At 39.4% G+C, this 17,893-nt stretch overlaps 3 protein-coding genes across 5 annotated transcripts; 2 read left to right on the top strand and 1 right to left on the bottom strand.

Moving 5' to 3' along the window:
* The first annotated feature begins 550 nt into the window (after positions 1–550).
* LOC111792674 (short-chain dehydrogenase/reductase 2) lies at positions 551–3,102 on the top strand. Its single transcript, XM_023674226.2, has 4 exons — positions 551–976; positions 1,366–1,624; positions 1,865–2,059; positions 2,337–3,102. The coding sequence occupies exons 1-4, from the start codon at positions 885–887 to the stop codon at positions 2,736–2,738; spliced, it is 948 nt and encodes a 315-aa protein (XP_023529994.2). The 5' UTR covers positions 551–884; the 3' UTR covers positions 2,739–3,102.
* Positions 3,103–3,358: 256 nt separating this feature from the next.
* GUT1 (Exostosin family protein) lies at positions 3,359–10,450 on the bottom strand. Of its 3 annotated transcripts, XM_087122873.1 has the most exons (5): positions 10,243–10,378; positions 5,524–5,769; positions 4,643–5,031; positions 4,199–4,440; positions 3,359–4,054 (listed from the first exon to the last, which is right to left on the bottom strand). In XM_087122873.1, the coding sequence occupies exons 3-5, from the start codon at positions 4,910–4,912 to the stop codon at positions 3,541–3,543; spliced, it is 1,026 nt and encodes a 341-aa protein (XP_086978999.1). In that variant the 5' UTR covers positions 4,913–5,031; positions 5,524–5,769; positions 10,243–10,378; the 3' UTR covers positions 3,359–3,540. The 3 variants fall into 3 exon arrangements, with proteins under 3 accessions (XP_086978999.1, XP_023529992.2, XP_086979000.1); XM_023674224.2 differs by lacking the exon at positions 5,524–5,769 and having other exon boundaries at positions 10,243–10,450; XM_087122874.1 differs by lacking the exon at positions 5,524–5,769 and having other exon boundaries at positions 4,643–5,027; positions 10,243–10,388.
* A 1,095-nt stretch (positions 10,451–11,545) lies between these two features.
* LOC111793766 (floricaula/leafy homolog) lies at positions 11,546–17,575 on the top strand. The gene is made up of 3 exons (XM_023675801.2): positions 11,546–12,699; positions 12,857–13,230; positions 17,042–17,575. The coding sequence occupies exons 1-3, from the start codon at positions 12,267–12,269 to the stop codon at positions 17,396–17,398; spliced, it is 1,164 nt and encodes a 387-aa protein (XP_023531569.2). The 5' UTR covers positions 11,546–12,266; the 3' UTR covers positions 17,399–17,575.
* The last annotated feature ends 318 nt before the right edge of the window (positions 17,576–17,893 follow it).

Here is a 17,893-nt window from a genome sequence, read left to right as displayed (position 1 = left end):
CACTAAAGATTGTCCTAAGCTTAAAATATTGGGGAAAAAAAACATTTGATCATGTCGATAAGTCCTCACAACCTCAACTCTGTCGAGAAGACCCTCATGGAGGCACTTAAATCATTATGTGAAAAACCTTTATTTGTTTCGATCTTTTTCAACGAATCTGTAAGGAACTCTCAAGTTTGATGAATGTTACACATATGTTTGGTTAAAATACGAAACTTATGCACTTTTGCTTCCTTGCCATTTTACACTCAGACCTCTCAGACATCTCTGACCTTTCAAACATCGCAGACCTCTTAATTGGGTAGTTCATCTCAGACGTGGAATCTCGCTCTAAGAAAAACTATCATTCAGATAAATGGCTAAGCCTTATAACTACACTAATCGATCTCTTTCCAAAAGGAGTAAGTCATAAAAGCCAAAACATCTCGGACATCAAAGACATCTTAGACCTCATCTTATACTATCTTACATATCTTAGACATATAAAAATTATAAATGTATAATAAATTCATTAGGAAGTTGGGAAATGGAATCAGTTGGCTAGTTACCGATAATCATGGGATTTGACCCGAATTCTGAACAAACCTGTGATGGTCGTTTGTGGTTTGTACTTTCCCTGTTTCTGGATGCTAATTGTTTCACGAAAGATGGCATTCCTCGGACCCGCCTTGCTTGTAGAGTGAAGACCAAATAGGGAGAGATGAAGGGGTCATCTCGATATTAGTCCTCCTCCGCCGGCCTCTAACCCTAATAGTGCCATTCTCTTTTAAGGAAAAAAAAGGAGAAAGATCTTCTCTCCGGAAAACCCTAACCGGCTAACCGTAGATTCCTTCTTTCTTTTGTTTTTAATCGGAAACTTCAGAGTCAGAGAGGGGCAGGCGTAGATGGGCAAGAAGGAAAGAGCCAAGGAACGAAGGGAAAAGAGAATGCAAGAAATATCCCTTCTCAGGACCATTCCTTACTCCGATCACCAGAGGTCTGGATTAGCATCTACCATTTTTCTTCTTTCTTCACAACTGAACCATAATTTATGCTTAGAAGTATTACTGACGCTGAAGTACAATCGACTACCTTCATTCCGTTCCTTATATTATACACAACTAAATTCAATCTTTTCTGGTTTTCTTCTTTCATTGTCTTTCGTTAGTCAAACCTTCAGTTGACCTTAGACGTAATCGAAACAAGGTGCTTTGTTGTTGGGACATTATAAATTTCCTACAAATTGTTTCATTACTAGACGATGTTGCACTTGTATGACTTTTCATCTGTCCCATTGTTTCCTTTATTTGCATGTTGGATTTCTTTTTTTTTTTTTCCTCGAGAATAACCGACGCTCACATTTTATATTTCCTCGACTTCTTATAGATGGTGGTCTACAGAAACCATTGCTGTGGTTACTGGTGGTAATAGAGGAATTGGATTTGAGATTTCAAGACAACTTGCAACGCATGGAATGACCGTCATCTTGACTTCAAGAGACGTTTCTGTTGGCCTTGAAGCAGCTAAGGTCTTACAGGAGGGTGGCTTGAATGTTGCCTTTCATCAACTGGATGTCTTGGATGCTTTATCCATCAAACAGTTTGCTGATTGGCTGCTACAAAACTATGGTGGTTTGGATATTCTGGCAAGTTAATCTTACTCGGAACTTTTCTTTACATTAGTTTTCTGAAAAGGCTAGAACGAAGAGCACTTATATTTTGCCAAGTGTGGTCCAACTCTCATAAGCATCGTGTAGAATACTAACTAAATATTGACTTCAGAGGAAATAGTGCTTGAAATATCTACAAACTTAAGAACTACTGTTGCAGTAGATTTAGATGACATAACTTCCAAATGCCCCATCTACGTGCAATTATGTTTGCAGATAAATAATGCTGGAGTCAATTTCAATCTTGGGTCTAGTAATTCGGTAGAGTTTGCTCAGATGGTTATTGCAACTAACTATTATGGCACCAAAAATATGACTCAAGCAATGATCCCCTTGATGAAACCTTCGTCTGCTGGTGCTCGCATTGTTAATGTCAGCTCAAGATTGGGCAAGCTGAATGGCAGGCGGAATGTAAGTTGAAGTTCAACTTCCTTTATAAATTTGTTTATAAAAAAAATAAAGAAAGGGGACTCGAGGCGCTGATGGAATTATGCATTCAAATTATATATATTCTCCTTTATATGGACTGATGAGAGGAGGGTCGGGGGTTAGAGATGTTTATTTTCTAATACTATTTCGAGTAGTGTTTACTTGTGGGGGTGTTGGTGCTAGTGCATTCTGGCAAGTTAATTTTTATCTTGCTAATTTCGCTCCTTTACCTCCGTAATATTTTGTGGTTTCATTACAGAGAGTGGAAAATGTAGCATTTAGAGGACTACTAAGCAATTTGGATACACTCACAGAAGAAGCAATTGATAGGATGTTGTCTACTTTTTTGCAACAAGTAGAAGATGGAAGTTGGGAAACTGGCGGGTGGCCTCAGTTGTCAACTGACTACTCCGTGTCAAAGCTTGCAGTCAATGCATACACCAGGTTAATGGCAAAAAAATTCACTGACCAACCTGAGGGTCATAAAATTTATGTGAACTGCTACTGTCCTGGTTGGGTGAAAACTGCTATGACAGGATTTGCTGGGAATGTTTCTGCTGAGGTAGGGGCTGACACTGGTGTATGGCTTGCCTTACTTCCAGATCAGGCAGTGGCAGTGGTAGGTAAATTTTTTGCAGAGCGACGGGAGATAAGCTTCTGAGAGAATTAGTCTGAAGATGAAAACAGGGTTGAAGATCAAATTACGCAGCAAGCAATCCAAGAATTTGTGAAATCGATTGTGCTTTGGGAGCCAGAAACTGTGTCGCGGAGGTGGAGACGGATAAGTTATAAACAACCTTAGATTTTGATTATAGGAAGAGACTTGTCAAGCACTTCCATTATCGATTCTCATTCCTCAATTGGTATGCTGTTAATTTTAGCTTTAATTTCCCACGAGAAAAAGTGGGGTCAAGAGATACGCTTGGCTAGGAACTTCATTTCAAATCATGTAGAATGAGTTCTAGTTGCTTAAATTAATTGCAATGGTATCAAAGAATGCTATGAGATTACTTGATTCTTCTGCAGCGATCTCTTGTTTGGGATATGTTTTCTTACACAAGGTAAAAATTCATCAAAGCAGGTACAAGTGTATAACCGATGGACCCTAGCCCTTATATTTGCAACAATAATAGGGGTGGGCTTGTTTATTAGGCGTCCATGGTTTAATTTAGGTAGATTGATGTATTTCTTCTCTATGGAGATTTGGGACTATGCTTTAGAAGGAACTTAGATTGATGTATTACTAAATTGAAATGGAAGTGCCAAAATAACTCTCGAACATACCTTTAAGTTGTATCTCATCGATAATATCAAATCATAATCCACATAACTGAAGTGTTGCAATCAAACCATAAGAACTGTTTATGAAGTTTTATCAAACCATAGGACAAAATTATAATGAACTAAATTCTAACTTTCTTTAAACCATGTAGACGAAATTTACAATTTAACAAAAGAAAGAATTACCAGGGTTTCAGATCACCCACAGGACCTGCAGTCCAATTTAGAATCTTCTCACCGGACTTAAGGTAGACACTCCTGTCATGAGGCAACTTACGGGCAAGTCCATTCAGAACCTGGTGAAAAGCATCTCCAGGTTGAGCAGGCTGGGGAAATAACATTGCCTGTTTCATGGAAGGATTTGCTAATAGTCTCTGCTTTCTTAATATCATTTCAAGTGGGATGGACGTTAATATTGTGTCCAAGTTAGCAACATCTTTCTCATCTACAAACATCCCAATTTCTTCCCAAGGAATTGCATCGGCAAAGGGCAGAACAATGTCATCTGCTATGATAACAGGGATGCAACCAAATATCACAGCCTCAACCAATCTAGGGCTCCAAGGAGCCCATCCAAGCGGACAGAGACAAAACACAGCTCGCTGCATGTCCTCATAGTATGTAGTTGGATGCTCTGTTGATACATCAAAAAGAGGATTATCCTTGAAGTTCTCCCATACTGCTGCTCTTGCACCTCTGTTCAAATAAAGTTGAGAATCGGATTAGTAAAAAAATAATAGAAATATGCCAAGAACCTGCTTCTATTTCATCCAAGTAAAAGTGATACTATTTGAGAAAATTTTCGTACATGCATTTTGAAAGTAAGCTTCCTAGAAATACCTTGCGTAATAACCACCTTCTGGATCATTTCCCACATCATAGAATAGTCCACGGAAGTAAACAAAGATGGACCTAGGAGTTTTTTCAGGAATGAGGTGGGAGTGCATTTTCTGAGGAGGAGCGTATGGAGGAATTGTAATTGATCCCTCCTTCAAGCAAACATGATTTCGTTGTCCAAAAGTCTGAACCAAGGTAGCACGTTGTAGCAAAGGAAGGATTCCTCTTTCAATTGCTTTCTCTTCCTGCAAGAGTCTTAAATTTCAAACAAAACAAAACAAAACAAAACAAACACCAAAGACAATTCAATGGGAAACAGTACATAGCAAAGGTGGAAAAGAATAAAAAGAGGAAAGAAATTGGAAATTTTGATAAACATTTGGATCTTAAGGACCCATACAAGCAGGAAAGCTGCTTCAAAGGTAAATGTGAACAATTATGGCTTACTTGATAGTGGAAGCAAGCTCCAAAATCATGGGGTACAACAAAAAAGTGATCAGCCCCTTCAGTCCGGTTCCAGTAAGGCCAGTTTGAAGAAATAAGTTGTATTGCACTTCTCATCATTCGAGGGGACTTAAATGGCAAAGGGAGACCATTTGGAGTCAGATCGCAAGTTGTATAAACTGGAGTATAAAACCAGTCAGCTTCTTCAGGATTAAGGGTTCGAACAGGACTAGTTAAAAGGAAGCGATGCATGAAGATCTCAGCTGCGAACATATGATTAAGGCATCTAGGGTCTTTCTGGAGAATTTTCTTGTTGTATTTGCTAGGGAGCTCATAGACAAACACCTTCAACCTTCCCACAGGATTATCCTCCAAAACATCACCAGCACTGCCTACATTGGTATAACCAGAGTCACTTTAAAACTTTCAAAATAAATAGTTGAGTATAATTGATAATTGAAAATGTACATTGATGTTTTGAGATCTATGCAGCTAATAAGACCAACAGTCGAGTAATATTTATAATTTCCTCAGTTCTTATTAGCGACATAATAGTGAGTTGTTTAGTTTTCTTATCAGTTATATTCGGTTGTATCTTTGCCAGTGTTGATTATTTTCAATTATACTCAATGTAACAACGTTAGTTGAGTTGTTAGTTGATAAGAAACCTGAGTGTGTTGCAAAGAGAAAAGGGCAACAACCTAAGGGTGAGGAAAAAGATTACCCCTCCCAAGAAACTATGGAGAAATTGATAAGAAACCAAGTACATAAGAATTTCCAATCAAGAAAATCAAAGAAATGGAGAAGTTACAAAAAAAAATTGTTGTTGCTATGGTACCACCTAGAGACTAAAAACTGTACATTACTATAAGGTAAAAAGATACCTTAGAAGACTTATCTTCACAAAGTCTGACTTCTTTCCAGCCAACCCCCCACATAGCCCAAAGAGTCTTCATGTTCTTATTTAACCTCAAGCAGTAGATGGCAAATGGACACCCCAAGAGTGTTGCACACAAAGTCCCAACCTACTCAGCGAAACTGCAATGAATGAAAAACGGGAACCATGCACTCCTCTTCACTACGGCAAAAACTACACACCGAGGGGAAATGGCTCACCCTTTGCATTCCCTCTGAAATTTTCCATGAGTATCCAAACTTCTGTTAGCTAACGATCAAAGGGGTTTAAGAACTTTGAATTTCCACATAGAAGAAATTAAGGGGGCTCTAACCGCAGTAGCTTGTCCTCATCCAAGCCCAACTACTCCACGTCAATTTTGGTAACCAACCCAATCCAGCTTTGTAACTCCCTCTCAAAGAGGCCTCTACAAAGGCCCAAATCCCATCCTTTTTAATTTTCATCCCAGCAATATTAATGAGGAAAGTGTTGATTGATCACTTCATTAAACTCTCTTTACGATCATTTCTCTAAGTTCCTTACTAGTTTTTTAGCTTAACAGCATTGATTTCTTCACAAAATTCACTAGTTGTGAATCCTGAACATCAGACTTCTCTGTAATCAAATTGACTGAATGACAATTATCTAGTTTGGAAGTACAAATATTGACAGCGATCAAATATTGACAATTATCTAGTTTGGAAGTACAAAGTTTGGAAGTGGTAAATAACCGTTCCTACCCTAACAGAGACAACATGATGCAATTCCCATGCTTGAGATAAACCTGTCTTTCTTACTTGGAAGAAGCAAGATAAATTTTTTTTCTTCTTGGTTGCTGGAATTTTTTTTCTTCTTGGTTGCTGGGTTTGATGAGTGAGCAAAGTCTCTTGCAAACAGTTGAATATAAACCAGAAAGAGAAATTTGGTATTTCCATGAGGCAACTAATCCTACGTCTACGTCTAACACAGTCAAGATTATGCAATTAAAATGACAACTCCAAAATCCTACTAATGGAAGTATGTCAATTAAAAGACATTTGCAAAAAAATTAAGAATCGAGTGGATATATAGAATGTAATCGGGCATAGGATTTCAATTCAAGAACATATAGCATTCATCCCATCTTAGTATGTAATTCCATTGATTCCATTGTTTCTGCAGTCTCAGCTAAAACCAAACCTAAACCTTTGCAAGAACGCCCCAAGCCCAAGATTTGAAATCCAACTTCAACACACAACCTTACATTTTCGTGCATCCCTTGCAACCTTGCCACATTACCTTACTTGTCTCAAACAATTTGTGAGAGTGAAGACTTCCCTAAGAGACCTACACAGAACCTTTGAGCATATTTTGTTCTCACTCACATTTTCCTAAGAAAAGTTCTAGAACATCAACCAAACATAGGACTGGTCCAAGCAAAACATGTTCAAATTTGTAGTTCCTATGATTGAGCCACCAAAAGTGGTTACTATCAATTTTCTAACCCTTTCTTAAACATAATTATATATCCTTGGAATTTCTCTTATTTGTGGTCTCAATTCATTCATTTATTCTTTTATTCTGCCTCTACTGTCATATCACACTTATGCTCCCAATGACATAAGACAATAAAATTGAAAAAAATACAACCTTGGATTCAAATGATACGTTACCTTCCATTCATCTTACTTTTCAAGAACAAGCAAACAATGTTAGTACTAAGAATAAATCCTCTAATGGACAATCAAACTCTTTAAACCAATAATTGTCTTCAATGCCAACTTTCTGGTACATTTATACGTATCGTCAATAATTGTCATTTCCCCTCTGGTCAATTCTTTAAAATTCAAATTTATCAACAACCATCTTATGAACATGGTCTTCTGCTCCTATGAGTGCTTTGATGGCTACAACAAGTCCTATTATTGAAAATGGCTAGTATCTAACTCTGGTGCGACCAACAATGTTACTGATGATTTCAAGAATCGTATTGGGACAAGTTATTCTGAAGGGAAGCAAATCTATATTGGGAATGGAGCAGGTCTGAACATTCTTCATGTTGGATATTCCTTCTTTTTCCCTTCTTCTCCTTCGGTTGTTGATTCTTCTACTCGTAATTGTACATTTCTTTTTTACAAGAACGAGACTTTTCCTTGATGTAATGAAAAGGGATTGGGTCTCAAAAAGTACAAACTCCACAAAAGAGAAAAAAAATGCCAAAATATAAATCTTAAATGTTTAGAGAGAGAACGCTTGGAGGAGGCCTTGAGACGAGTTGTTGAAACAATCAAGCCAAGGAAGGCACTTGTTGTGGAAGGTCCTTTCGTTTCTTTTATACAATAGTTCAGAAAGAAGGGCTTCTACAGTCTTGGACCAAGAAAATCCTGGATTTAAGGGCCAAGAAGGGCCAATTAGCAAAGGGAGAATGTTGTCCTTGAACAACATGGAGAGGGCCCACGATAGGTTAAGAGCCAAGAATAACTTAAACCAACATTGCCTGGAGTAAACGCAATAAAAGAAGATATGCTGAAGAGAATCCACATCTGAAAGACATAGAGAACAAACTGGTGGAGAAATATAGTGCTAGGGGAGCTTCTTTCGGGACCTCATAACAATTCAACCAGCTATTGATCATATTCCAAATAAGGATATTTACTCTCTTAGGGCTTTGGGATTTCCATGGAGCTGATATATATACATCTTTATACATAAAGGAAGAGGAAGAAAAAGGCTCAATCAACCAACGGCGATAAACAAGAGAATGGTCAACACATACTGGTGAGACACAACCCAAAAGCATTTGCAAAATCCAAAATAGTCTCTTCTTCCTTAAGCACCCGACAGAAGAAACAAAATACCCCGAGTAAGTGAGTACATCCCAACGGTCAAAAACAGAACCATTGGGGGAAGATGAAATCACAGACAGCCATGGGAAGCATGACTTTAAGGGAGAGTTGCTGAGCCAAGGATTTTGCCAAAAAAAATAAAATAAAATCTTCTGTCATTCCCCAATTTGAAAGTAACCAAAGAATCCACCTGCTTCCAGATCTTTAAGATATTAATCCAGGGGCTATGAAGACTCAACAAAAACCTTCCAGAAGTGGGCCATCAACGTGGGCTGGACAAAAATAATCTGGTTCATGAATGAATCTCCAACCCCATTTAGAAATTAGGGGCAGATGTTTATATTTCAACCCTCCAATGCGGAGACTTCCTTCTAATTGAGCTTTAATGGCTAAATTCCATCTTACAAGGTGATTAATCTTAACCCCATAGTTTCCTTCCCAAAAGACTTTAGACTTGGGAGGCATTAAAAAGATTGACATATGAGAAAGAGGAATACATGATAGCACCTAGTTACAAAGAGTCAATCTCCCTCCACTTGATAAATTGAATCTCGTCCTGTTAGACGAACACGACTCTCCACAATGGTATGATATTGTCCACTTTGAGCATAAGCTCTCATGGCTTTGCTTTGGGTTTCCCCAAAAGGCCTCATACCAATGGAGTTAGTATTCCTCACTTATAAACCCATGATCATTCCCTAAATTAGTCGATGTGGGACTTCCATCATCCAACACCTCCCCTCGAACAAAGTGCGCCTCCCCTTAATCGAGGCTCGACTCCTTTGGAGTCTTAGTCATTTTTTACTGCCTTCGAGGAGGGGCTTGGCTCCTTTTCTTTAGGAGTTCTTTGTTCGATATTTGAGGATTTGAGGATTTATCAATCTATTGGCACGACTAAGTTTAGGGCATGGCTCTGATACCATGTTAGACGAACACGACTCTCCACAATGGTATGATATTGTCCACTTTGAGCATAAGCTCTCATGGCTTTGCTTTGGGTTTCCCCAAAAGGCCTCATACCAATGGAGTTAGTATTCCTCACTTATAAACCCATGATCATTCCCTAAATTAGTCGATGTGGGACTTCCATCATCCAACACGTCCAACGATCAAGTATGTTTTGGATCCTTTCAATCACAGGCTACCGAAAAGAATACTTATCGTGACCACGAAGGGGAAGACCAAAATACAAAAAGGGCAAGGATTCCACTTTGCAATTCAACAGAGAGGCCACTTGGAGAAACTTAGAAGCATCCACATTAACTCCACATAAAGCATATTTTTCCCACTTTCTGATCGGAACACCATTTATGTTAAGCATGTCGCCATCATACTTATAGAACGGACCAGTGAATATGGCGTATGCCTTGACAAATTAGCAGAAAATTACGAAGAGATAGAGGCTTGGATATCAAGGACATTTTGCGCCAAAGTTAGCAGGCCATCAGGTGAAATTCTCGCATTTTCTTGATTGTCTACTCAAATTTATGGAGCTGTTCCCATCCTTACCACTCTTAACTCCGCAACGAAGATTTAATCAAGATCAAGAACTTGTGCATAACTGTGCAAATCTATCCTTTTAAACAAGGATCTCTGAATATCTAACCAGAGAAGGACAAGAACAAGTCAAAATACCCAGAAACATATAAATCGGTGATAAAACAAGGGAAATAGGTGTCAATCATATCGCGGAGAAATTGGCTGATCGTGTAATAGCAGATTAACGAATCAAAGCTTAATACCGCAAAAACACAAGAATAAACCACAAGAGAAAGAATCCGAACCGAAGATCAGATAGAAAAACAAAAGAAATAAAGAAAAGAAACAGAATCTAACAAACCCATGTACAAATTTAGTAAAGGAGCAAAGCCACAAAATCCTACCCGAAATTCGTTCTGTATGTTGACTCCTTCCCCGCACGACTGCATCAGTTGTGATCAAGAAAGCAGCAAAGAGAGGAACGAAGATGGCCCAGACCAGACTATTCATTTTTGCAGAGAGACACAGTATAGTCTAGAAGGCGAACATGGATAAATGGAGACTGAAGTAACAATTTTAGTAGAAGGGTGTATTCGCTTAGGAAGAGACGGCTTGCATTGAGAAAAATATGAATTCTAATTTTTTATTTCTTTTCTTTTCTGCAAAATAAAAAAATAAAATTAATTTTTTCCTCGTTTTTTGTTTATGCAAAAAAAAAAAAAAAAAAAAAAAAAAAAAAAAAAAAGGGAAATTCCAGTTGGGATTTAAACAAGAAATCCTGGCATACCAATCGGAAAATGTATGAGCTTGGGTCAATTTTGTTTTAAATAATCCCAACTAACTTGTTTTTATTTCTTTAATCTAAATCGCATACAAATATGGACATACTACATATCTTGTTCATAACATAAGAAATATATACATGGATTTTCAAACCAAAACTTTGAAGCCTAAAGCCTTCATATAAGTAAACCATACGATAGATCAAACATAATCAAAGGGAAAGCAGAAATTGAAGAGCATGTGTTTGCGCGGGAGTTGAAGTGAGACGTTGTTTTTGGTGGTCAAGATCTAGTCTGAAATGAATGTCCGATGATCCAGCCTGTTCAGACGCTGTTAAACGTGGGGTGGTGGTGGAGTTTGTGGGAGGGGCTAAGTTTGTTGACCATTGTGGTGAATTGTTTGTTGACCATTGTGGTGAATTGTTTGTTGACCATTGTGGTGAATTGTTTGTTGACCATGTGAGTGGCATGAGGTCTAGTGGTGAATTGTTTGTTGACCATGTGAGTGGCATGAGGTCTTGTGGTGAATTGTTTGTTGACCATTGTGGTGAATTGTTTGTTGACCATGTGAGTGGCATGAGGTCTAGTGGTGAATTGTTTGTTGACCATGTGAGTGGCATGAGGTCTTGTGGTGAATTGTTTGTTGACCATTGTGGTGAATTGTTTGTTGACCATGTGAGTGGCATGAGGTCTTGTGGTGAATTGTTTGTTGACTGAATTGTTAGGTTAGTGAAAAGAATTGGAAAGGGACCAGCTGTTGAGGTTGTGGGTAGGGAGTGTTTGAGGGTGAGGGAATTAAATTAGTCTGTGACAAAGTACAAAAGGATCAGCCTTTTCAGTGAGGTCGGACTGGAGCAAGTGCAGCTGCTTGGCTAAAGGCAAAAATACTGACTTCGCTGAACCCTCTCCTCTCCTCTCTCTGCTCTCTACTTTCTCAAAAGTCTTTCTTTTCTTTTCTTTTCTTTTTGGCTTAAAATTCCAACTCCATTGATTCAAATTACCAAGATGGCCCTTCCCTTCTCAGCACTAAGCAGATGGAGATGGAGATGGCTCCGGCTGTCGGCTGAGGGCATGCCGAATTAAGAGTTAAAAGGTAGAATTAGTGATTAAATAAGAACTGGTGGTCTCAACTGGATTCCAAACATGCATTAACTAAACAGCTACAGATAGGGTTAGGCTTAGTAGATAATACAAACAAAACAACCACCTCCCTGCACTGCACTGCACAGCAAAGCACAGCAGGCACCCCTGCCCTGCCCTGCCCATATTTTATATTTACATCCGCTGTGCCAGAGCCACCTAGTTAGTTACGCAAACGCCGTTGCAGGAGTTGCTGAGTTTCTGTGGGTGTGGTTAGTTGTGGGACGTGAGGGGAGGGCATTTTCGGTCATTTTGTAAAGGGTTGCCTTTATAGGGTGCACCAGCAGCTTCCTTCCCTCCCATACCCCTTCCTATTGTTTTCTTTCTCTCTGTGGCCTCTTGCCGCCTGAGTTCTGTTGAGTTGAGATTTGAGACCCTTGGACCAAGCAAAAGAAGTGTGCAAAAGAAGTGTGCAAAAAGTGCACAAACAGGTTGCATTGTTTGTAGTTGTGCTCCAACCACAATCACATACACATACACAAACACATACATATCCAATTCCGCTAATGGATCCAGAAGCCCTCTCCGCCACTTTGTTCAAATGGGATCCTCGAGGAATGGTGGGGGGAGGCGGCGGCGCATCCCTCCCAGCACCACTGCCGCCCTACTCGCTGCGGCCCAGGGAATTGGGACTGGGAGGCCTGGAGGAGTTGTTCCAGGCTTACGGGATCAGGTACTACACCGCCGCTAAAATTGCGGAACTGGGATTCACCGTCAGCACCCTCCTGGACATGAAAGACGAAGAGTTGGAGGATATGATAAACAGCCTCTCTCATATTTTCCGGTGGGAGCTTCTGGTAGGTGAGAGATACGGAATTAAGGCTGCTGTAAGAGCCGAGCGCAGACGTGTAGATGACGAGATGGATTCCTCCAGGCGCCGGCACCTCTTCTCCAATGACACCCATAACAACGTGGTCCTGGATGCCCTTTCCCAGGAAGGTCAGATATCTCTATTTTTCTTTCCCTTACTTTTCCTGCTCATACATTTATTTGTGTAAATAGTCAAATATTGGTGTTTTATACATGGAAGCAGTGAGGGTTGTGATAGTAAGTAGAGAATAAGGCATGACGAGGCGTGGTTATAATAACATTACAGGGCTATCGGAAGAGCCGGTGCAGCAGGAAAAAGAGGTGGTGGGGAGCGGAGGAGGAGGAACTTGGGAGGCAGTTGCAGCGGGTGAGATGAGGAAGAAGCAGCGGAAGAGAAACGGATCAAAGAAGAAGCAGGTGATGGTGATGGAGGAGGATCATCACGATGAAACTGAGGAGGGAGGTGGGGAGGAGGAGGATAATATGGAAGTCAGCGAGAGACAGCGGGAGCATCCATTCATCGTAACCGAGCCAGGGGAGGTTGCACGGGGGAAAAAGAACGGCCTTGACTATCTCTTCCACCTATATGAGCAGTGTCGTGAGTTTTTGATCCAAGTCCAAAACATTGCCAAGGAACGAGGAGAAAAATGTCCCACTAAGGTATTCTTTCTCTCTCTTTACTTCTTCAAATTCCACCACCAAAAATTAACTTAACTTAACTACCCTCCTCTATCCGCTGTTCAAAACATGATGATCACTCTAAATATCATATAATTTAGAAAATAAAATTTTGGACAATGGAGGTATGAAGGGAAACTAAAGGAGAGGGTGTTGGAAAGAGGGATAGTGAAAGAGATAGGAATAGATGAGAATAGATAGAAGCTGCAGTGCTTTATTAATGTCTACTGACTTGATGCTTAGAGGGTTACACAATTCCCGTATTTATAGCTAATACAGTGGACCAGAAATAGTAAATCATAGAAATCTAGATAAACTCAAATCTAATAACAATCTCCTAAAATCTTGTTAGTTTGAATATTTGAATCATATCTAACTACTCTAAATCATATCTTGATTTTGAATACTTTGAATCATATCTCAACACTCCCCCATGATTCAAAGTTGCAGATGTAAGTACAGAGCTTTTCTTCTGACAAGACCTTCGTAAGTATGTCTGCTTTAACCCGTACATTGTCTGTCTCAGCTTGTATACCTTTGTTTCTTTGTCTTCCTTTATGAATCCCTCTGGCGGTCTTACATAAACCTCTTCTTGTAAATCTCCATAAAACTTTTCGTTTGGTAGGTAAACCATATCCCATGTTTCATCTTTCTTAAAGGACTGCATCTCTACTGTCATGGCTTTCTTCCCGTCTTCAGTTGCTTCTTCATAATTCATAGGGTCTGAAACAGTAAGAGCAAATTGACATGATGCATATATGTCAGCTAAAGATTTATACTTCCTTGGAGGTGTCTCATCTGAAAGTTCTTCAAGAGAGGAATTGCTGTTAAGTGATTCTGAAGATGATGAATTTGACACACTTTGTGTTGCAGTGGATGCACTGGGAGATGCACTGGAGTTGACCCTTGTCTCTTCATTTGGGGAAACTTCAACTGTAATCTTTTGCTGCTCCTGTTCTTTACTCCAATCCCAACTCACGTTTTCATTAAATATTACATCCCTTCTAACTAAAATCTTTTCACTAACGGGGTTGTATAGTTTATATGCCTTTGATTGAGTACAATAGCCAATGAAAATGCATTTTTCAGATTTTTCATCAAGCTTTTGACGAGTTTGAGGATGTTTCAAAGCATAAGCAACACAACCAAAGATTCGTAAATGACTTACAGATGGTTTCCTTCCATGCCATGCTTCATAAGGAGTTCGATTCATAACCGCCTTTGTTGGTGAGATGTTTAATAGATAAACAGATGTTGCTACGGCTTCGGCCCAAAATTGGTTTGGAAGTCTCCTTGCTTGTAACATACTTCTTGCCATCTCCACAATAGTTCGATTTTTTCGTTCAGCGATTCCATTCTGTTCTGGAGTGTAGGGAGCTGTTAATTCCCTTTGGATGCCCTCTTCTTCACAAAAGAGATTGAAATCTTTAGATACGAACTCGCCACCTCTGTCTGTGCGAAGAACTTTAATGTGACAGCCACTTTGGTTCTCTACCATAGCTTTAAAAATCTGGAACTTCTGAAAAGTTTCTGACTTATGTTGTAGGAAGTAAACCCAGCTCATGCGACTATAGTCATCAACGAATAGTAAAAAGTATATACTTCCACCCAAGGACTTCGTTTGCATTGGCCCACATAAATCAGCATGAATTAGTTCTAGATAATGTGAAGCTCTTTTAGCTTTTCCAACAGGAAAGAACTTCCTAGTCTGCTTGCCATAAATGCATCCTTCACATAAATTAGTTGAGTCAATTCTTGGTAATCCGAAAACCATACCTTTATCCCTGAGTATTTTCAGGCCGTTCATATGAAGATGTCCATATCTGAGATGCCATAATGTTGAATCATCTTTCATGCTAGCAGTAAGAGCAAAATCCTCCATGTTAGAAACATCAAGTGGAAACATCTTATTTGAAGTCATGGCAATTTCAACTTTATGGCCTGATTTCTTATCTGTGATGACACATGTGTTATCATCAAATAGAACTGAGTGTCCTCTGGTCATCAATTGTCCAACACTCAATAAATTGTACCCTAAATCAGGTACAAATTGAACATTATCTAATTGTTTTATCTTACCGTGACTGGTTTCGACTTTCACTGTACCTTTTCCTTCAACTTGCATCTCTTTTGTATTTCCAAGTTGCACCTTAATCTTTTGCGTCTCATCAAGCTCTTTGAATAAGGATTTGGTGCCTGTCATATGGTTCGAGCATCCGCTATCAACAAACCATAAGTTACCTTTTTCTGGATTAGTATCCATGCACGCCACAAACAACTTTTCTTCTTCTTCTTCATTCTCTGCTGCAAAATTCATTCGTTGATTTTTATACCAACAATCAGATTTTGTGTGACCATACCTTCTACAATGGTAACATTGTATGACATTCCTTTGTTCATTAAATTGTCTCTGTCCATCACTTCTCCACCTGTTATCACGACCACCATGGAAGTTGCGAAATCCTCCTCTTCCACGACTTCTACCTGCTAAATGAATATTTTCTCTTTCGTTATTGGTTGTCTCCTTCACTTGTAGTGCCTTTTCTTCGTTTCTTTCTGATGCTCTATTGATTCTTGCCTCATGAGCCTGAAGCGAGCCCATCAGTTCATCAACGGAGAGTATGGATAGATCCTTAGCTTCTTCTATGGCGGCCACCACATGGTCAAACTTTGGAGTCAAGCTTCTCAACACCTTTGCAACAATTGTTTCGTTTGAAATTTTCTCTCCATAGGTACGCATCTGACTGACTATTGCCATTGATCTTGACAAAAAATCAGCAATTGATTCGCCATTCGTCATGAGTAGAGTTTCAAAATCACGTCTTAGAGATTGCAATTTCACTGTCATGACCTTTGAGTCTCCTAGAAACTCCTTCTGTAGAATTGACCATGCCTGCTTTGATGTGGTTGCTGCTGCAATTCGTGAAAAAATAGTCTCATGAACTGCTTGCTGAATAATGAATAGAGCCTTGGCATCGTTTTTCTTGGTTTCTCTTAGTCTCTCCTTTTCTTCTATTGTGGGTTCTAATACATCAGCAAACCCGTGCTCCACCAAGTCCCATAGCTCCTGCGATCTGAGCAAGGTCTTCATCTTGATGCTCCACCACTCGTATTTCTCACCATTAAATATTGGTAACAACGGTGCAGAGGAAGAAAAACCAGCTACTGCCATTTTTGTTTTGTGAAAGAAAATAATCACTCGCCCTCGTGTCGAACGAACCTGGCTCTGATACCAAAATTGTTGGAAAGAGGGATAGTGAAAGAGATAGGAATAGATGAGAATAGATAGAAGCTGCAGTGCTTTATTAATGTCTACTGACTTGATGCTTAGAGGGTTACACAATTCCCGTATTTATAGCTAATACAGTGGACCAGAAATAGTAAATCATAGAAATCTAGATAAACTCAAATCTAATAACAATCTCCTAAAATCTTGTTAGTTTGAATATTTGAATCATATCTAACTACTCTAAATCATATCTTGATTTTGAATACTTTGAATCATATCTCAACAGAGGGTCCGTAGGGCCTAAATGAAAAGTAGAAAGCGTGACAAGTGAAGCGCAGTGAAGGGAGAGGTGGGTGCGTTGTCCGTGTCAAATTAACTTTTTGTGATGATTTCGTACTGTATGAGACTGAGAGGGGCGGGCAGTCAAAGATGGCGATAGAATAGAGGTTAAAGGATAAGTATAGAGATAAAAGGAAATAATAATAATAATAATAATTTGTTTTGAAAATCTTCCACGTTATATATATTATATGTAATGCAAGTGGCATGTATGCGACCCAGCAGGTGACAAACCAGGTGTTTAGATATGCGAAGAAGGTGGGAGCAAGTTACATAAACAAGCCAAAAATGAGACACTACGTGCACTGCTATGCGTTGCATTGTCTGGACGAGGAAGCGTCCAACGCGTTGAGGAGGGTTTTCAAAGAGAGGGGTGAAAATGTGGGAGCTTGGCGACAGGCATGCTATAAGCCTTTGGTAGCCACAGCAGCTGCCCAAGGTTGGGACATCGATGCCATTTTCAACGCACATCCACGCCTCGCCATCTGGTATGTGCCCACTAAACTCCGCCAACTCTGCCACGCCGAGCGCAACAGTGCCAAAGCCTCCACCTCCGCCGCCGTAAATCACTTGCCATTTTAACTTCATACTCTCTTATCGCTGCCTTCAGCTTCTATCATCCGCTAGGAAGCAAAAGTAGGAGGACATTATTGTTGGATATGAAATGGATGCTACCTTTTCGTTCCATATCAAATTATAATATAATAATGTGTAGACCCCACCCCCGCCTCCATAAAATTAAACTTTAATTTTGTCTCTCCTCGTGTGTGGCTAACAACATGGGATGAAAATGCCAAAACCATACAGCGAACCATATTCAAAATAGTGCTCAAGGTGAAAATGGGCCTAAGCCTACCTTAAAATGGTTCATTGTGTTAGCGAGAGGAGTTTGAAACAATAAATACATATGTTAATAAAGTGAGTCTACTACATAAAAATTAAATTGAACTTGTCTTATAAAAAATGGTTCGCTATTAAAAGATATAAATGTTCATCTTTAACATGAAGTCTGCAATTTAGAATATTCACAAAAGCATATTCAAATCTTCTCAATTTTCTGATTGTGTGTGAACATTT

This window comes from Cucurbita pepo, chromosome 4 (assembly GCF_057944985.1).
Source record: "Cucurbita pepo subsp. pepo isolate OVF chromosome 4, ASM5794498v1, whole genome shotgun sequence".
Lineage (NCBI taxonomy): Eukaryota > Viridiplantae > Streptophyta > Magnoliopsida > Cucurbitales > Cucurbitaceae > Cucurbita > Cucurbita pepo.
The sequence above is the reverse complement of the archived record's forward strand: the minus strand, read 5'-3'. Positions and strand labels throughout refer to the sequence as shown.